A 14570-nucleotide genomic window follows, 5' to 3' on the forward strand; every position below is an offset into this window, starting at 1 on the left:
AATGGAAATACAATCATGACATGCATTTTTATTGTAGGCTAGTAGGTATAGAAAAAACAACGTTCCAAACGCAGCCTTAGTTCATTTAATCAAACTGAAAAGAATCGGAAGGTGCCCTCAAGGTTTCAAACTTACATCCCTAGCCAAAACATTTTTCGATTTCAATAAAATGACACGCAAGGCTCTTGCGTTTTCTAAAAAATATGCACAAGACACAAAGTTTGGATACAAGTATAAACTCTTTTTCCAAAGTCCCAACCCTCGAGGCTACACTACCGAATGGCCTCCCTTAGAGCATCTCTAGCACACCTCGTAAAAGGGTCGAACCCGTAAAATTCCGACGAGTATACCAGTTTGGTATGTTTTAGTGCCTAGAAAAGACCCCATATTACGCATCCGGTTCGTATTTTTTTTACCGTGGCCCACAAAAAGACCCCTCCGGCTGGCATATATACGGTTTCACAACACATTTATGGGTCAAACCCTATCCTCCGCCACCGTACTCCGATGCGATTCAACTCCCACTCCGCCCTAATTTCTCGTTGTCGACGATACAAAAAACCACGAGTGGGCTCTCCCGATCATGGACGACCACGGAAATGGAGGGGATGACTCCGAGCGCTGTCGCCGTCGTGCCTCCGACGCCGCACGCAAGCAGGGATCACAGAGGTGGCTGAACTACAACCGCCGACTTTCGAACGCCGCGAGCTCGAGGAGTACGAGTGCGAGCTCGCGTCTCGACACATCGGCTCCTCCGACTCCTATGCTGCCGGGAGGTCGTTCGCGGGCGCCTCGTCCCCGCGGACCATCACTCCGGTGAAGAGAAGGGCGAAGGAGCTCGGGCCGCTCGCCGTCAAGCTCGAGGACGACGCCGGCCAGCTGCGTGGAGGGGTCATCGACCCCGAGGACTACCTCCCCCCGGGGCAGGAGGATCACCTCATGTGCGCCATCATGGACCGCTCGGTGAGGGAGGCGACGGAGGACGCCACACGCAACTGCCGCGAGCTCGAGATCGAGCAGATCTTCCTCAAGCAAGGGGTCACGGCATCGCAGGCGAGCGCGCCCAAGGAGGCGGACCTGCGCGTCTTGAAGGCCGAGTAGGACAAGATCTGGATCGACCTTGACTCCGACGAGGACTGAGCTCCTCCAGCTCATCCGCCGCGTCGTCGCCGCCGCACCCGTCATTTTTGGTAGTATTGACTCGGGTACGCTGCACGGCCCGCAGACCCCCTACCTAGTAGTAGTATGAAGAGCTTATGTAGTTTGACGAAGAAGTGATGTAGTTTGATGAAGAACCATGATGTGGTTTGATGAATGATGTAGTAGTTGCTTTTCGCGAATCCTTTTTTCAAATTTTACATTTTTATGTACGGAGTCTGATCTTTATCGCACGAAATGCCCTACGAAATCGTTCCGCAGCGATTTGTAACCTCATTTTGCGGGTCACTCTTTTACAAGGTTTGCTACGGGTGCTCCAAGGGCCAAACTGCAAAAACGCGAAAATCCCGTGCCTCCCTGGGCGGCAAACCGCCAAACCCTAATCCCCATTCCCGTCGCCCCATCTCTGTTTTTCGTATATCTACAGAGTTTACCGTTGTACTCCTGCCCTGTCCTCTGAATCGCATCACGGCGCAGGCCGCACCATCCCATCTCGCCTTGGCCCCGTCCGCCGCCGGCAAGCGTCCTCGCCGAGCCCCGCCCCGCCCCGCCCCGCCGCCACTCACCATCGCCGGCGCGCCCTACCCCCCGCCCTCCCTCGCCGCCGCTCCACTGCCCCACCGCCGGTTGTGCCGCGCCGATCCGCCGGCTCGCTGCCCACAGAGGGAAGCGCCCCGCGCCCCCCACTGCCGACGGCGCCCGTGCTCTCCGATTCCACCCTGGGAGATCTGCCTGTTCCGTGTCTGTGCCAGCGCCAACGCCAGCGCCAGCGCCACCCCGATCAGATCCTCTCCGTCGAAGGCCATGGCCGCCGCCGCCCAGATGGAATTCTCCACCCCGTCCAAGCCCACGCCCAGACGGAAGTCCAAATCCGTGGCCTCGCCGCCGCCAATGTCTCCGGCGACGCCCTCCACGGTCCGCAGGTCCTCCCGCCTCCTCGAGACCCCCGCCAAGGACCTCTCGGAGGCCGCCCTCTTCGAGACGCCGGCCAAGCCCAAGCCCAAGGCCGTCCTCTTCGAGACGCCGGCCAAGCCCAAGCCCGCGCCCACCCTCAAGCGGAAGCGGGCCGCGCCGTCGCCGTCGCCCAAGACCCCGACCCAGACCGAGCGCAAGCCCAAGCGGCAGCGGCGGCTGCCGACGAATCGGGTCTACTACCGCAAGGTGGTGTACGACGGCGGGGAGTTCGCCGCCGGGGATGACGTCTACATCAAGCGGCTGGAGGGCGAAGAGTCGGACGCCGAGGACCCCGAGGCGGAGGACTGCCGCGTCTGCTTCCGCGCCGGCGGCGGGGTCATGGTGGAGTGCGATGCCTGCCTCGGCGGCTTCCACCTGCGCTGCGTGCGCCCGCCGCTGCGCCGCGTGCCAGAGGGGGACTGGGCGTGCCCGTACTGCAAGGCCGAGCATGAGGGGAGGGCGATGGACAGGCCCAAGCCGCCGGTCGGGAAGAAGATCAAGAGGACAGCCAAAGAGAAGCTTCTCGCCAGCGATTTATGGGCTGCGCGCATTGAAAGGTTAGCGGCACTAGTTTTTTTTCTGTGGCGAAAAGTTCAGTGAATTGGTTTCCTTACATTCGTGTGATAATTAGCTATAATTGGTCTCGTTTGGAAAAGTTTGCAAAATTGGAAGCTTGTTGGCAGTTTGCTGTAGTGATGGGCTGGTGGCTACTGATGTGCTTTCTGAGAAATGGATGTGGAATAGTGTATCTGAATGGTATAATCGCTGAGAATAGGAACTGTAGAACATTGCTTCCAAGTGCTAGGCGATGGTGCATAAACTTAACTTTAGATGTGGAGTTTTCATTGGAGTTAGGTGCAAGACATTGTTTTGTTTTGTGTCTGATCCCTCCTTCCAACAAAACAAGAGTTCAATCTACAATGTTGTTTTGGGATGGTAAAAGAAGGCAGGAATATGCTTTCAGACATGCTTGTTGTTACAATGATACTTACTGAATAGCAATAACATGTAACAGTTTACGGAGGGAGCCAGATGGAGCATTCTGGGCAAAGGTGAGGTGGTACACTATTCCTGAAGAGACTGCAGCAGGAAGGCAGCCACACAATTTGCGGAGAGAGCTGTATCGTACCAATGATGTTGGAGACATTGAGGTGATTATCGTTTTTTCCTGTCTATGTTTGGTTCCTCAATTTTCCATGTTTATTGATTCTACTTGCTTTCTTCTTGTGGCTTTTACAGATGGAAACTATCCTTAGACATTGTTTTGTCATGAGCCCCAAAGAGTTTAGGGATGCCGCTAATGACGGAGATGATGTATTTTATTGCGAATATGAGTATGATATACATTGGCATAATTTTAAGCGTCTGGCAGATATTGATGATGAACCTGAGGTATATCTTCTGAAACGTCAAAGTTGTGAAACTCTGTTTATAGAAATCTGGATCTTCATTGTGGTATAGTGAATAATCTTGTCCCTGCTCTATTATGTAGACAAAAGAAGATCCCAGTGACGAGCCTTACAATGCTGCTGATGATTATAACAGTGATACCGATGTAGATTCAGAATACGATGAGGAGGATGAACCGGCTGCACGTTGCTCAGCCAGAAAGAACCAATCTAATGAGAAAATTTTGCCTGCTGTACTAACTCTTCCTCCCTTTCCCTCTATAATTTTGCATCGCTTTACTGAAATGCCTGTTTGTTTGTAGAATTCATGGAAAGGGAGGATATATGGCCTGCAAAAGATTGGAATCCGTAAAATACCTGAGCATGTTCGGTGTCATCAAAAGACTGCTCTGGAGAAGGCGAAAGCTACCTTGTTATTGGCCACTCTTCCCAAGTCATTGCCTTGCAGGGATAAGTATGGCTATTCATGTTTGTTGCATGTTTCATCAGCTTCTTATGCAAACTGTTACTGAGTAGAAGTCTTATGCCAGAGAAATGGAGGAGATCTCGACATTTGTGAAGGATGCAATTTGCAATGACCATTGTCTAGGACGCTGCCTTTATATTCATGGTGTGCCTGGTACTGGCAAGGTAACCAACCTTATTTCATGGCTGTCATGATGGTTTGATTTCTTTTGCTGTGGCTGAACGCTAAACTGCATTTTCTGCACCTGCTTTGTTTATTGGCAGACTATGAGTGTACTTGCAGTCATGAGGAGGTTGAGATCTGAATTTGATTCTGGAGCTCTGAGGCCCTATTGTTTTATAGAAATCAATGGTCTCAAATTAGCTTCTCCAGAGAATATCTACAAGGTATACAAACTTCTAAGTTGGTTAAGAAATGTCAAATTCCTACTCGAGCATAGCATACGCATTCCCTTATCAGTCAACATAAACTTATAACAGCTCCACTTCATTGAATATGCAGGTTATATATGAACAGTTGAGTGGGCATAGGGTGGGATGGAAAAAAGCTCTTCATTATTTGACACAGCACTTTTCAGATGGCAAGAAAATTGGAAAGCAAGCAAACCAGCCAATTGTTTTGCTCATCGACGAGCTTGATCTCCTTTTGACAAGAAATCAGTCGGTAATATAACCTAGCTGAACTTAATTAAATAGCTGTACAAATTTATAGTTTATTTTTGGGAAAATGCCCAATGTTGTCATCATTTGGCCTTCTGATTTTTGTATCATATGTGTTCATATTCATTGACATTTGGATTAATCTTTCTATCAGGTGCTGTATAACATTCTTGATTGGCCGACCAAGCCAAATTCAAACCTAGTTATTATAGGTACCTATAACTCTGTCTTGGTTTGTGATTTTGATCTCTAGCCTATTATTTATTCTTTGGTGTGTTGTTACTGAATGCAGGTATAGCAAACACAATGGATCTTCCAGAAAAACTATTGCCGCGTATCTCAAGTAGGATGGGTATTCAGCGGCTGTGTTTTGGCCCCTATAATTATCGGCAACTGCAGGAAATCATAACAAGCCGTCTTAAGGGTATCAATGCCTTTGAAGATCAAGCTATTGAGTTTGCTTCTAGAAAGGTTTGGAACTTTGGATCACAGTATCATGTGTGCACATTTACTATGATATGCTTGTATATTTTTGTCCATGATTATTCTTCTGTCATCTTATCCGAGATTTGCTGAGAAATTATTTAAGCACTAGGTCCTTCACTTGAAGGTTAATTTCTCCTATTTGTGTTCAGACCTCCATGATGTTTCATAGTAAACATTTAAGCCAGAGTCCCATGAACTAGTAGAGTGAATCATGCTTTGATAATTTCTACGCTCTTCCCTTTTTGAATAGTTTGATATGAGGCATCTCATAATCACTGCTGGGTGGAATAAACATAGTTTCCACAATGCAGTGTGGTGCCATTGCGTGTTAGTTGCCATCAAATGTTTTCGTTAACATGCATCTTCATTCATCTGATTAGATTGCTTTTTCCCGCAGGTAGCTGCTATGTCTGGCGATGCTAGGCGGGCCTTAGAAATTTGTAGACGCGCAGCAGAGTTTGCAGACTACCGTGTTAAACAATTTCAACAGGTTGAACAGACTCCCTCTTCTGCAAATATAGGTAACCCTCTGCATTTGTACTACAGTTCTAAATAACCTATTCATTAAAGGGTACTTGGTTTTTTTGCTAAGCTCCTAATTATATATAGCCCACTGAACATTTGTCCAATACTTTAGGAAATGGTTTTGTTTGCATGGGTGACATAGAAGACGCTATTCAAGAAGTCTTTCAGGCACCACATATTCAAGTAAGTGGAGATAATGGTTGCTTCTTATCTGAACTCATACTTTGTGTTAGCTTTGTTATGTACTCCCTCCGTCCCAAAATAACTGTCTCAACTTTGTACTAGCTCTAGTACAAAGTTGTACTAAGTTTAAGACACTTATTTTGGGACGGAGGGAGTAGTATACAGTTTGCTCAGTTATGGTAACTACATGTATTTGACTTCCTTAATCAGATTAAATAGCAATACTAGCTGTGTCCAACCTTACATTACCAACTTCTCCTCGCTTAGGTAATGAAGAATTGTCCAAAATTTGGGAAAGTTATACTGGCTGCTATGGTCCACGAACTATACAGGAGTGGCCTAGGTGAAGTATTGTTTGATAAGGTGAGCATAATTTTTGATAATTTCTGTGTTTGTCTTTAGCATTGCAGCCATGCAGAAAATTTACCGTTATAACTATTTTTCCTTGATCCACTCTTTTTCTTAGGTCAATATTTCTGATGAATTTAGCCAACTTAATTTGCTGCATAAAATATTATTCGGAGTCCCTTGTGGACCTATTTTAGGCAACTCAGCTTGCTTACCACTAACTAAGTTTTCCCTTAATTCGTGTCTGCTAGCTGCCACAACCTTATGTGGTTTCCAATATTCTAACCGATCTAGGCCTCACATTTCACCTTGGTTTACTCTACTATACCTGTATTCAAATGAGGATGATGGCTTGCCTTTGCTCTATCTTTCATGAATGCAGTAATTGTTTTGATGACTTCCAAGTTCTGATTATTTTCTGGATCAGTATATTGGTCTGCAATGAAAAACCATGCGAGTAATTACTGAGTAGGCATTCATTCTCTCATTGAACTATTCCTCCATATAGCCAGTAGTTCTTTCCAACCTCTTGTCTGGTCGTGTTTCCATCTGAATTTGGAGGCTTTAGTTTTTTTGCTTCATGCTTGCTACAGAAGTTTCATTGTGTGAGCGTTCTTTCACTGTATTACTGTCCATTTGGTAGTGAATTAATGTCCACAATCCTGCTCTTATGAAAGTTATTCCCACTGGGAAACTAGAAAAGAGCGCCTACACACTATAGGTGCATTTGAAGAAGCATTCTCATGGAATATCTTTTTATCCTGTAGCTGGCAGCGACTGTTTTCTCTTGGTGCCACGTCAACAGAGAAATATTGCCCGGATACGATACTCTCCTGAAAATCTGGTAAGTCATTCTGATTTAATCTGTATTTGGTATTCACATTGCATGAAACTGTGTTAAAGTTGCTTTTACATATGATTACCTTGAGTTCATGTGCATGTGTCATCATGTATGACGTGGATAGTGTTGCTGTTAATCAGCCGCATATTCTTTGGGGAAATGATTACATCTCTTGTCCGATCCTAGCTTGTCGTGGGACCTGTTTCCACCACACAAAAAGGGTTATTTGCACAAAATTTGTTACATGGAAACTACTCAGAAAATAATCTTTTCATCATATACTTTTTTGTAGGTTGCATATGTAGGAAATCAATGTTGCGATAGTTTTTTTTAATCATGTTTCTATGCTAGCCTGATCCTATGGTAGGATTAGACTACCTAACCCTAGCTCTATTCTGTGCGTACATTCTCTACCAGTTCACTATTTTCCCACCTATGGTGCATCTACAATTTGAAAAAGTCAGAACCCTTAGCTCCCAATGCTTTATTCTCTATTATCTATGCATATACTGTTTTAGTTTAGTGTTGTCTAGAAACAAATTGTTCTAATTTTCTCTTGCAGTTGCAAGCTTGGTGAGAGCAAGATCGTTCTCTGTGAGGAAGGCACCAAGCATAAGTTGCAGAAGCTGCAGCTTAATTACCCAAGGTTAGCTTGCAAAACTACATTGCCCTTTCAAACAGGCATGGTATAACAGTCTGAAGACCAACAACCTTCCACATCCACTATTTTATTTTTAATAAATATCAGTTTGCTTATGCGGATGGGCTGAGAGCCCAATGCATAAGCTATGGCCACCGGCCAGATATATGAAGAAAAGAAGTAGGTTCTGGGGCTTTTCTGATTGTTTTAAAAATTTATTCATCACAGCTAAATTTGATACTCAATTTTCATTGAACAAGGATAAGAAGGCTTGTCCCCTTTTACCCATCCCTTTTACCCATCTGAACCGAAACCCTAGATCCACAGGACAGTTCCACAGGACAGTTCGAAGCTATTATCGTCTGGTTAAACCTCTTTCTCTCATATACTAATCCCTTCGTTTTGTTGTTTGGCAGCGACGATGTGACCTTTGCCCTCAAGGAGTCCCCAGATCTTCCTTGGCTGTCCAAGTACCTCTAAATCTCATACCTGCAGTGGCTAAATTTCCCAGCACTCCATTGCATTTCTGCTTCTCTTGGGGAGCAGCAGCCCTGCCTACATGTATAGTAAGTTCACTCCCTCTGTTTCTCACCCTGTACTGAAGTTTGCGGCTGTGGCCATCTTGTTTCCAGTGATGAGCATTATATTGCGAAACTAAGAAGCTCTCTGTATCTTCTGCAGAAACTTAGAAAAGAAAAAAGAAAACCCTGCACCGATTGCATATCGGTTGCCATGTAAACCAAGAACTCGGCCGTACATCGGCTTTCTATAGTTGCCATCTCAGAAAAAAAAGGAGTCTCAGTTGTGCGTCGGATTAGTAAGATGTGAAAAAACTTGTACTTCTTTTTTCACCACATTTGTGGAACTTGTGTGGGACCGTGTTGTAATGTTGTCGCGCTCTCATTTGAGCTAGTACTGTTACCTTTAACATGACTTATCTATAACATTAAATTGTTATTTATATGTTTTGCTCACCAGCGCATGTTTACTCCACAAGAGTGTTAGATGATAGCCATGTGGTAGTTGAGAATGAAAATTATGCAGTTAAAAGGCACTCCCTCCGTTTCATTTTTTTTAAGAATTGGTTTCAAAATACTTGAAGCTCTAGCTCTAGGTTTGTTCCAAGTCAAAACGCCTTTTAAATTTGATTAGTTTACAGCAAATTTAAGCCAACATCCGCAACAAATGTCAATATGTTTTCTTAACAATTTGGTCAATTATAAAGATGTTTGACATAGGATAAATCTAGAACTTTAGATGTTTTGGCACGGAGTAAGTATGTAGTTAACAGTGTTGCTGTCAACAATATACTCTAAATATAAGTCATTTTAAAAATTTCACCACGGACTACATATAAAGCATACTTTAAGGATGTGTTTGGTAGTTGTTCTCACACTAGCATAGTTGTTCCGTGTTGATGCACGCTACGTATAGACATGATAAATACATACATCTTCAATTGTTTGGTGGTCATGTATGTGTTGAGATATGTTTGGATGAGACTGTGTTTGGTAGGAAGAGGTAGGAGGAAGAGGTGCACTGCGAGGGAGGAAGAGGAGGGCCGGTGGGGCGCGGGGAGAGAAGTCCCGGCGGGGAGGGAGAGGGCGAGGCCGTCGTCGGGGCTCCGGAGGGGCGCGACGCGATGGGGCGAGGGCGAGGCTGGCGGGGCTCGGGAGGGGTGCGGGCGAGGCCGTCATCGGGGCTCGGGATGGGCGCTGGCGAGGGCGAGGCGAGGCGGCCAGGGTGGATGAAGGCATCTATGCTCTCCTCAGCTCGCCTCTGCGGAGGGGGGGGGTGCATCAGTTCAGCTATGCTCAACAGAGCTCATGCACTCTACCAAACACCGAAAAATGGGTCGGGAAGGGAACTTTTCGACTCATGCATCTTTCGTGCAGGCTACCAAACATGTCCTGAAGTATGTAGTTTGTATTGAAAACTTTAAAAAAAACTTATATTTAGAAATGGAAGAAGTACTCTCTTTTTTTTTTACGGGAAAAACCGAGGGAATACTTGTCAATGTGTTCATCTGCCTTGCGAACGCGAGGGATGTGAGTCATGTGACCGACTGGGGCTCAATGCACAATTTATCTGGGCTTGTCATCGGGTATTGCGATTTGATCCATCATGGTGCTATCGGGTTTGAGCGTGGTCGTTCTTGTACAACTCGACACAAACAACATTGACATTTGACAACATGTCATGCCACCGACCATATTGTCCTTTATGTTGATGGTTTGGATTGGACATGACGGGGATAAATTGACCATGATGCTGCTGGACCTGAGTGTGACGGTGCTTGTGGCTAATTTTGATGTTTTGATCCTTTAATGAAAGTTGAGCGAGATCTGGCCTGGTTTGTATTCTTTTTGGAATCTGACTCTCTTCTTATCGTCAGGGTCTATGGTCGTAGGGTATAACAACCTATCGTCGGGGTCCACGGCCGTAGCAGTGCACGTCAATCGTTTTTTTTTTCTAAGTATCGAATACAGTATGTGTTCGCACCTACCACCGGGTACCTCAACGACAGGGTTGTACAGGCTATCACCAGCCTGTTTGACGATAGGGGTGCGTCATGCTAATGTGGATAAGTTTCCTACCGTCACGGACCTCGACGTTAGGCTGATATACCCTGCAGCCGGACCCCACGGTAGGAAATTGTCAGATCCTGAATTATTTTTAAACCAGGATTAGATCTGGTTCAACTTTTGAAAAAGGGTCAAAACACAAAAAATTGCTGGTGCTTGTACAACTCGACACAAGCTGAAGCGACAACATATCGCGTGGTTTGGATTGGACGCGAGGGGCAGATTGATCATGATGCTGCTGGGCTGAGCATGGTGGTGCACGTACAACTCGACAGAAGCTACAATGATAACATGTGGTGCCATCTATCATCACACCCTTTCTATCACGTTGTTTGGATAAAACGCGATGGGGCAGATCCACACAACGATTATTGAAAATGTGACTATGCTTCTTGTCCAATTATTAATTGCGGACTTCATGAGTCCGACGTAAGTGATGGTGTGATGGAGCAAATTTGTCATTGAAAACGTGATTATGCTTCTTGTCCAATCAATTGCGGGCTTCATGAATCCGAAGTAGGTGATGGTGTGATGGAACAGATTTACACGACCGATTATTAAAAATGTGACCATGCTCCTTGTCCATCAATTGCGAGTATGATGAATCCGGAGTGGATGATAATGGAGCAAATTTACATAACCAATTATTGAGAATATGACTATGCTTCTTGTCCAATCAATTGCGTGCTTCATGAATCCAACCTAGATGATGGTTTGATGGAGCATGTTTACACAATCGATTATTGCAAATATGACTATGTTTTTTTGTCCAATCAATTACGAGCTTCATGAATCCCACCTACGTGATGGTGTGGACAGACTCACCCAACAAATTACTGAAAAGACCACTATGCTTCTGCTATTTTTTTAAATATTGCATTTTTATTGATTTTGAAAAATATTGCATCATTTAATTTTTTTTTCAAAAATATGATCATGTCGGACTAGTCAAGACCAATTAGTCCCTATCGGCTATGGCTAGGCTGACAGCCTGCCGGCTTTGTATGTGGGCACTATCGGCCTTGGCTAAGCCGATTAGTACGGCTTAGCCGTGACCAATTAGTAACAATCGGCCTAGCCATGACCAATTAGTATGAATTGGTGTTGGTAAAGTCAATAAGTGCATGATTTTTTTGCCACGTAATGCATAATTTTTTATGTCCACAATATGAAAATTGTGCCTCTATAATTTTTTCCGCCAATTTTCCCGCCCTTTCTTTCCCGCCTCAATTTCCCGCCACGCTTTCGCGCCATTTCTTTTCCGCCATTTCTTTCCCGCCAATTTCTTTCCCGCCTCGTTTCCCGCCATTTCTTTCCCACCAATTTTTTCCCGCCTAGTTCCCCGCCATTTCTTTCCTGCCTCATTTTCCCGCCATTGCCCTTGTCATCCGAGTCTATAAAAGGAGGCATTGTACTGTCTTCCTCCATCATCCGGCCATACTTGAAAACACAAACGCTCTAGTCATTATGAGTTTGCCTTGCTCGGATCAAAGCATTAGGCCTAGGAAGTAGTGTGTTGTTGGTGCGGTGATCTGTGCAAGGTGAAGGAGGTGACTGATTTTTCAGATTGGTTGGGCATGAAGTTTTTCATGTGCGCCAATTATGAGGAAGATCCACCCGTTTCTATTTCTCCGTACATCAGGCCTCCGGTATGCTCATGTCATTAAGAATAAACATTTTGTTGATATTATTGTTTATTTGATATTTATATTTATCTTCTTTTGTAGTCTCCTCCTCCTCTGTGCATGTACTATCATTGGATTGACACGGAAATACCGTACTGGGCGGTGACCGAGATTCATGAAGTTTGGACTTGGAAGAGCGCCGCGAGAAGGCCGAAGTAGAGGAGAAGAGAGAGTGGCAAGAGTAACGTGTGAAGTAGAGGGCTTTGATTGATGAGATGCTGAAGAAAAACCGAGAAGAGGAACTACGACTGGCGGAGGTTTATAGAGTGCGACAGGAGGCCCGTGATGCTGAGAGGCAAAGAAAGAAAGAAAGGGCTCGTGCGGCCAAGGAAATAGAAGAAGCTGGTGATGGAAAAGGAAAATATCCACGTTGTACTCAGTAGATTTATGTTATTGTATCCTAAAATTGTATCTTAATTTCAACAAGTTATATCTTAGTTTGAACATGTTAAGTTTTCCGGCCATATCTTTCCCGCCATATCTTTTCCTCCATATCTTTCTCGCCATTTCTTTCCCACCATTTCTTTCCAGCCTCGCTTTGCCGCCATTTCTTTCCAGCCTCGCTCTCAGGCACCTATAAAACTCCCCTCCACACTAAGGTGGGATAAAAGTGTAGTCCAATAGCTAACTTTTGTCAAGATGTTCCATTATCCTTTGCATCGTAGTTTTCTCTCTGGTATGTCCGAATGTCTTCTTCGCTTAGCTAGCATTTTTAAGAAAGACACCATGATAGTTTCATGGGACGAACTCATCAGTAGTGACAGGCTACTGAATGAGGTTGCCCATGCATTAGCTAGTAAGGGGTGGCATCCAAGGACATTAAGGAGATACAGAAATAACTTATCAGGTTTAATGAAAGATGGAAGAATAAAGGCCAACACATACACAGTGGAGTAAAATATCCATTTTTATGGATGGACGACAGCGAGGACGAAGACGATATCTTCATGTCGAGTACCAGGGACAACAGTACCTCATCATCGAAGGGCAAGATCTCTGCGTCTACGAAGGACAAGAGCTCTACGTCATCGAAGGGCAAGAGCTCTGCATCAACGAAGGACGATGATGATGCCTTCATGTAGTTTAGTCATGCCTTTTAATTCAGATGTATTTTGTAGTATGTGTTTGTAATCTCAAGGTGTTGGTAGTATAAGTGTTATCCCCGCTGAACCAACTGAGCATAGAAAACTCATACATAAAATAGACATATGTCTCATACATAATTAGATAGTCATGTCTCTAATGATAGGTAGAAGTCTCATACATAAAATAGTCATACGTCTCGTACATAATTAGATAGTCATATCTCTAATGATAGATAGAAGTGTTATACATAAAATAGACATATGTCTCATACATAATTAGATAGACATGTCTCTAATGATAAATAGAAGCCTCACTGGCGACGTCCGCCTTGGCGCTCTGGGAATAGGGGAGGCGTATTTCATCCAAACATGTGAGGGGGGGGGGCTAATGTTACGAATAGGAATCTTTAACCCGCCCTGGTCATTATGTGTATCCTGTGTGGCCATGATGGAGGAGTCGAAAACATATCCAACCACATGTGTTTGCTGCGATAGTGGTTCTTCTTGTTCACTCATGCACCCGGATCCGGACGCCGACGCCTCCTGATATGCATAGGATCCTGCAGGAGGGGCCATACCAGTTGGATGTGGCTGAAACATGAAACCCGCAGTGGGACCGTGATGTTGTGGTGTTGGCTGAAACACGAAGCTCGACGAGGGAGCATGGTGTTGTGGGTGACGCCACGTCGAATTGCTAGCCTGGTCAGGAGGGGGTGGATGGGGCGTCGATTGCTGTTCTAGACGTGGATGTCGCTGTTGTCGATGCACGGAGGGACGCGGCTGGTGATGCTGCTGCTGCTGCTGAACAACGTCCGAAGTGCGGGTGCACGTGATAGCTTTATAGACATCTCGTATCTTCTCCTCCAAGCGCGTGAACCATGGATGGAGTTGAGACCTCGGTACGAGAAGAGGTCAAGTCGATAGTTGTCGTCCATATTTCATCACCTCGGTATGAAGACTGTATGCCAACTCACCCTAAAATTGTCATCATGATTAATAAGTATGGAAGACACATTATGTAACAACAAGTTGTATTAGGTAAAGATAATAAATATTACCGCGTACTGCCTGGAGCCAGAAGTATCATAGGTCGGGTACGTATCCGACGTCAGAGGGTCCAGTATCTCATCTGTATTAGAGTGTTGAACAATGCGTAATTGTGTCCCTCTCATGTACCGATCCAAATAGGCATTGTATCCAGCGAGATCAAATGCGACTTGTTCATGCCAGAGAAGTTCAGTGGCAATATCCCAGTGTGTAACGTAGTGTTGAAGCCTTTGTAGCCACTGAACCTCCCTTCCTTGTCATCCTGTAATTGATGGTGTTGTTTAAACATAGACCACAGTGAAAGACAATGTAATATGTAGTAAGTATATAATATATGTGGAATACTCCTTGCAGCTGGTTCTCTGTAGGGGGTCGATTCGCCAGCCGCCGAAGACCAAACTGTCTCATAACCCACTGTTGTGCCATCTCCTAAATGAAGACATCGAAGATAATCTTTGATTTCGTCATCCAGTAACCCCGATCTCTCGTGCATAGCTCA

The 14570-nt window shown here is 45.1% G+C and overlaps 1 protein-coding gene and 1 non-coding gene across 2 annotated transcripts; both read left to right on the top strand.

Annotated features, from left to right (window-relative positions):
* The first annotated feature begins 1395 nt into the window (after positions 1 to 1395).
* LOC123408280 (origin of replication complex subunit 1-like) lies at positions 1396 to 8630 on the top strand. Its single transcript, XM_045101424.1, has 17 exons — positions 1396 to 2669; positions 3128 to 3263; positions 3352 to 3504; positions 3605 to 3754; positions 3824 to 3975; positions 4052 to 4151; positions 4251 to 4373; positions 4489 to 4650; positions 4801 to 4858; positions 4939 to 5117; positions 5530 to 5653; positions 5770 to 5840; positions 6108 to 6203; positions 6956 to 7032; positions 7592 to 7675; positions 8086 to 8235; positions 8351 to 8630. The coding sequence occupies exons 1-16, from the start codon at positions 1396 to 1398 to the stop codon at positions 8147 to 8149; spliced, it is 3003 nt and encodes a 1000-aa protein (XP_044957359.1). The 3' UTR covers positions 8150 to 8235; positions 8351 to 8630.
* LOC123414506 lies at positions 3412 to 3489 on the top strand. The gene has a single exon (XR_006614449.1). It is a non-coding gene; the product is annotated as a small nucleolar RNA snoR28 (small nucleolar RNA).
* Positions 8631 to 14570: the final 5940 nt, after the last annotated feature.

The sequence above is a fragment of the Hordeum vulgare genome, chromosome 7H (genome assembly GCF_904849725.1).
Source record: "Hordeum vulgare subsp. vulgare chromosome 7H, MorexV3_pseudomolecules_assembly, whole genome shotgun sequence".
NCBI lineage: Eukaryota > Viridiplantae > Streptophyta > Magnoliopsida > Poales > Poaceae > Hordeum > Hordeum vulgare.

Coding starts and splice junctions, on each gene's coding strand:
- LOC123408280 (XM_045101424.1), top strand. CDS start 1,396: ATGCCCTACGAAATCGTTCCGCAGCGATTTGTAACCTCATTTTGCGGG. Junction 3,755..3,823: donor ATGAGAAAATTTTGCCTGCT/GTACTAACTCTT, acceptor GTTTGTTTGTAG/AATTCATGGAAAGGGAGGAT. Junction 5,841..6,107: donor TTCAGGCACCACATATTCAA/GTAAGTGGAGAT, acceptor CTCCTCGCTTAG/GTAATGAAGAATTGTCCAAA.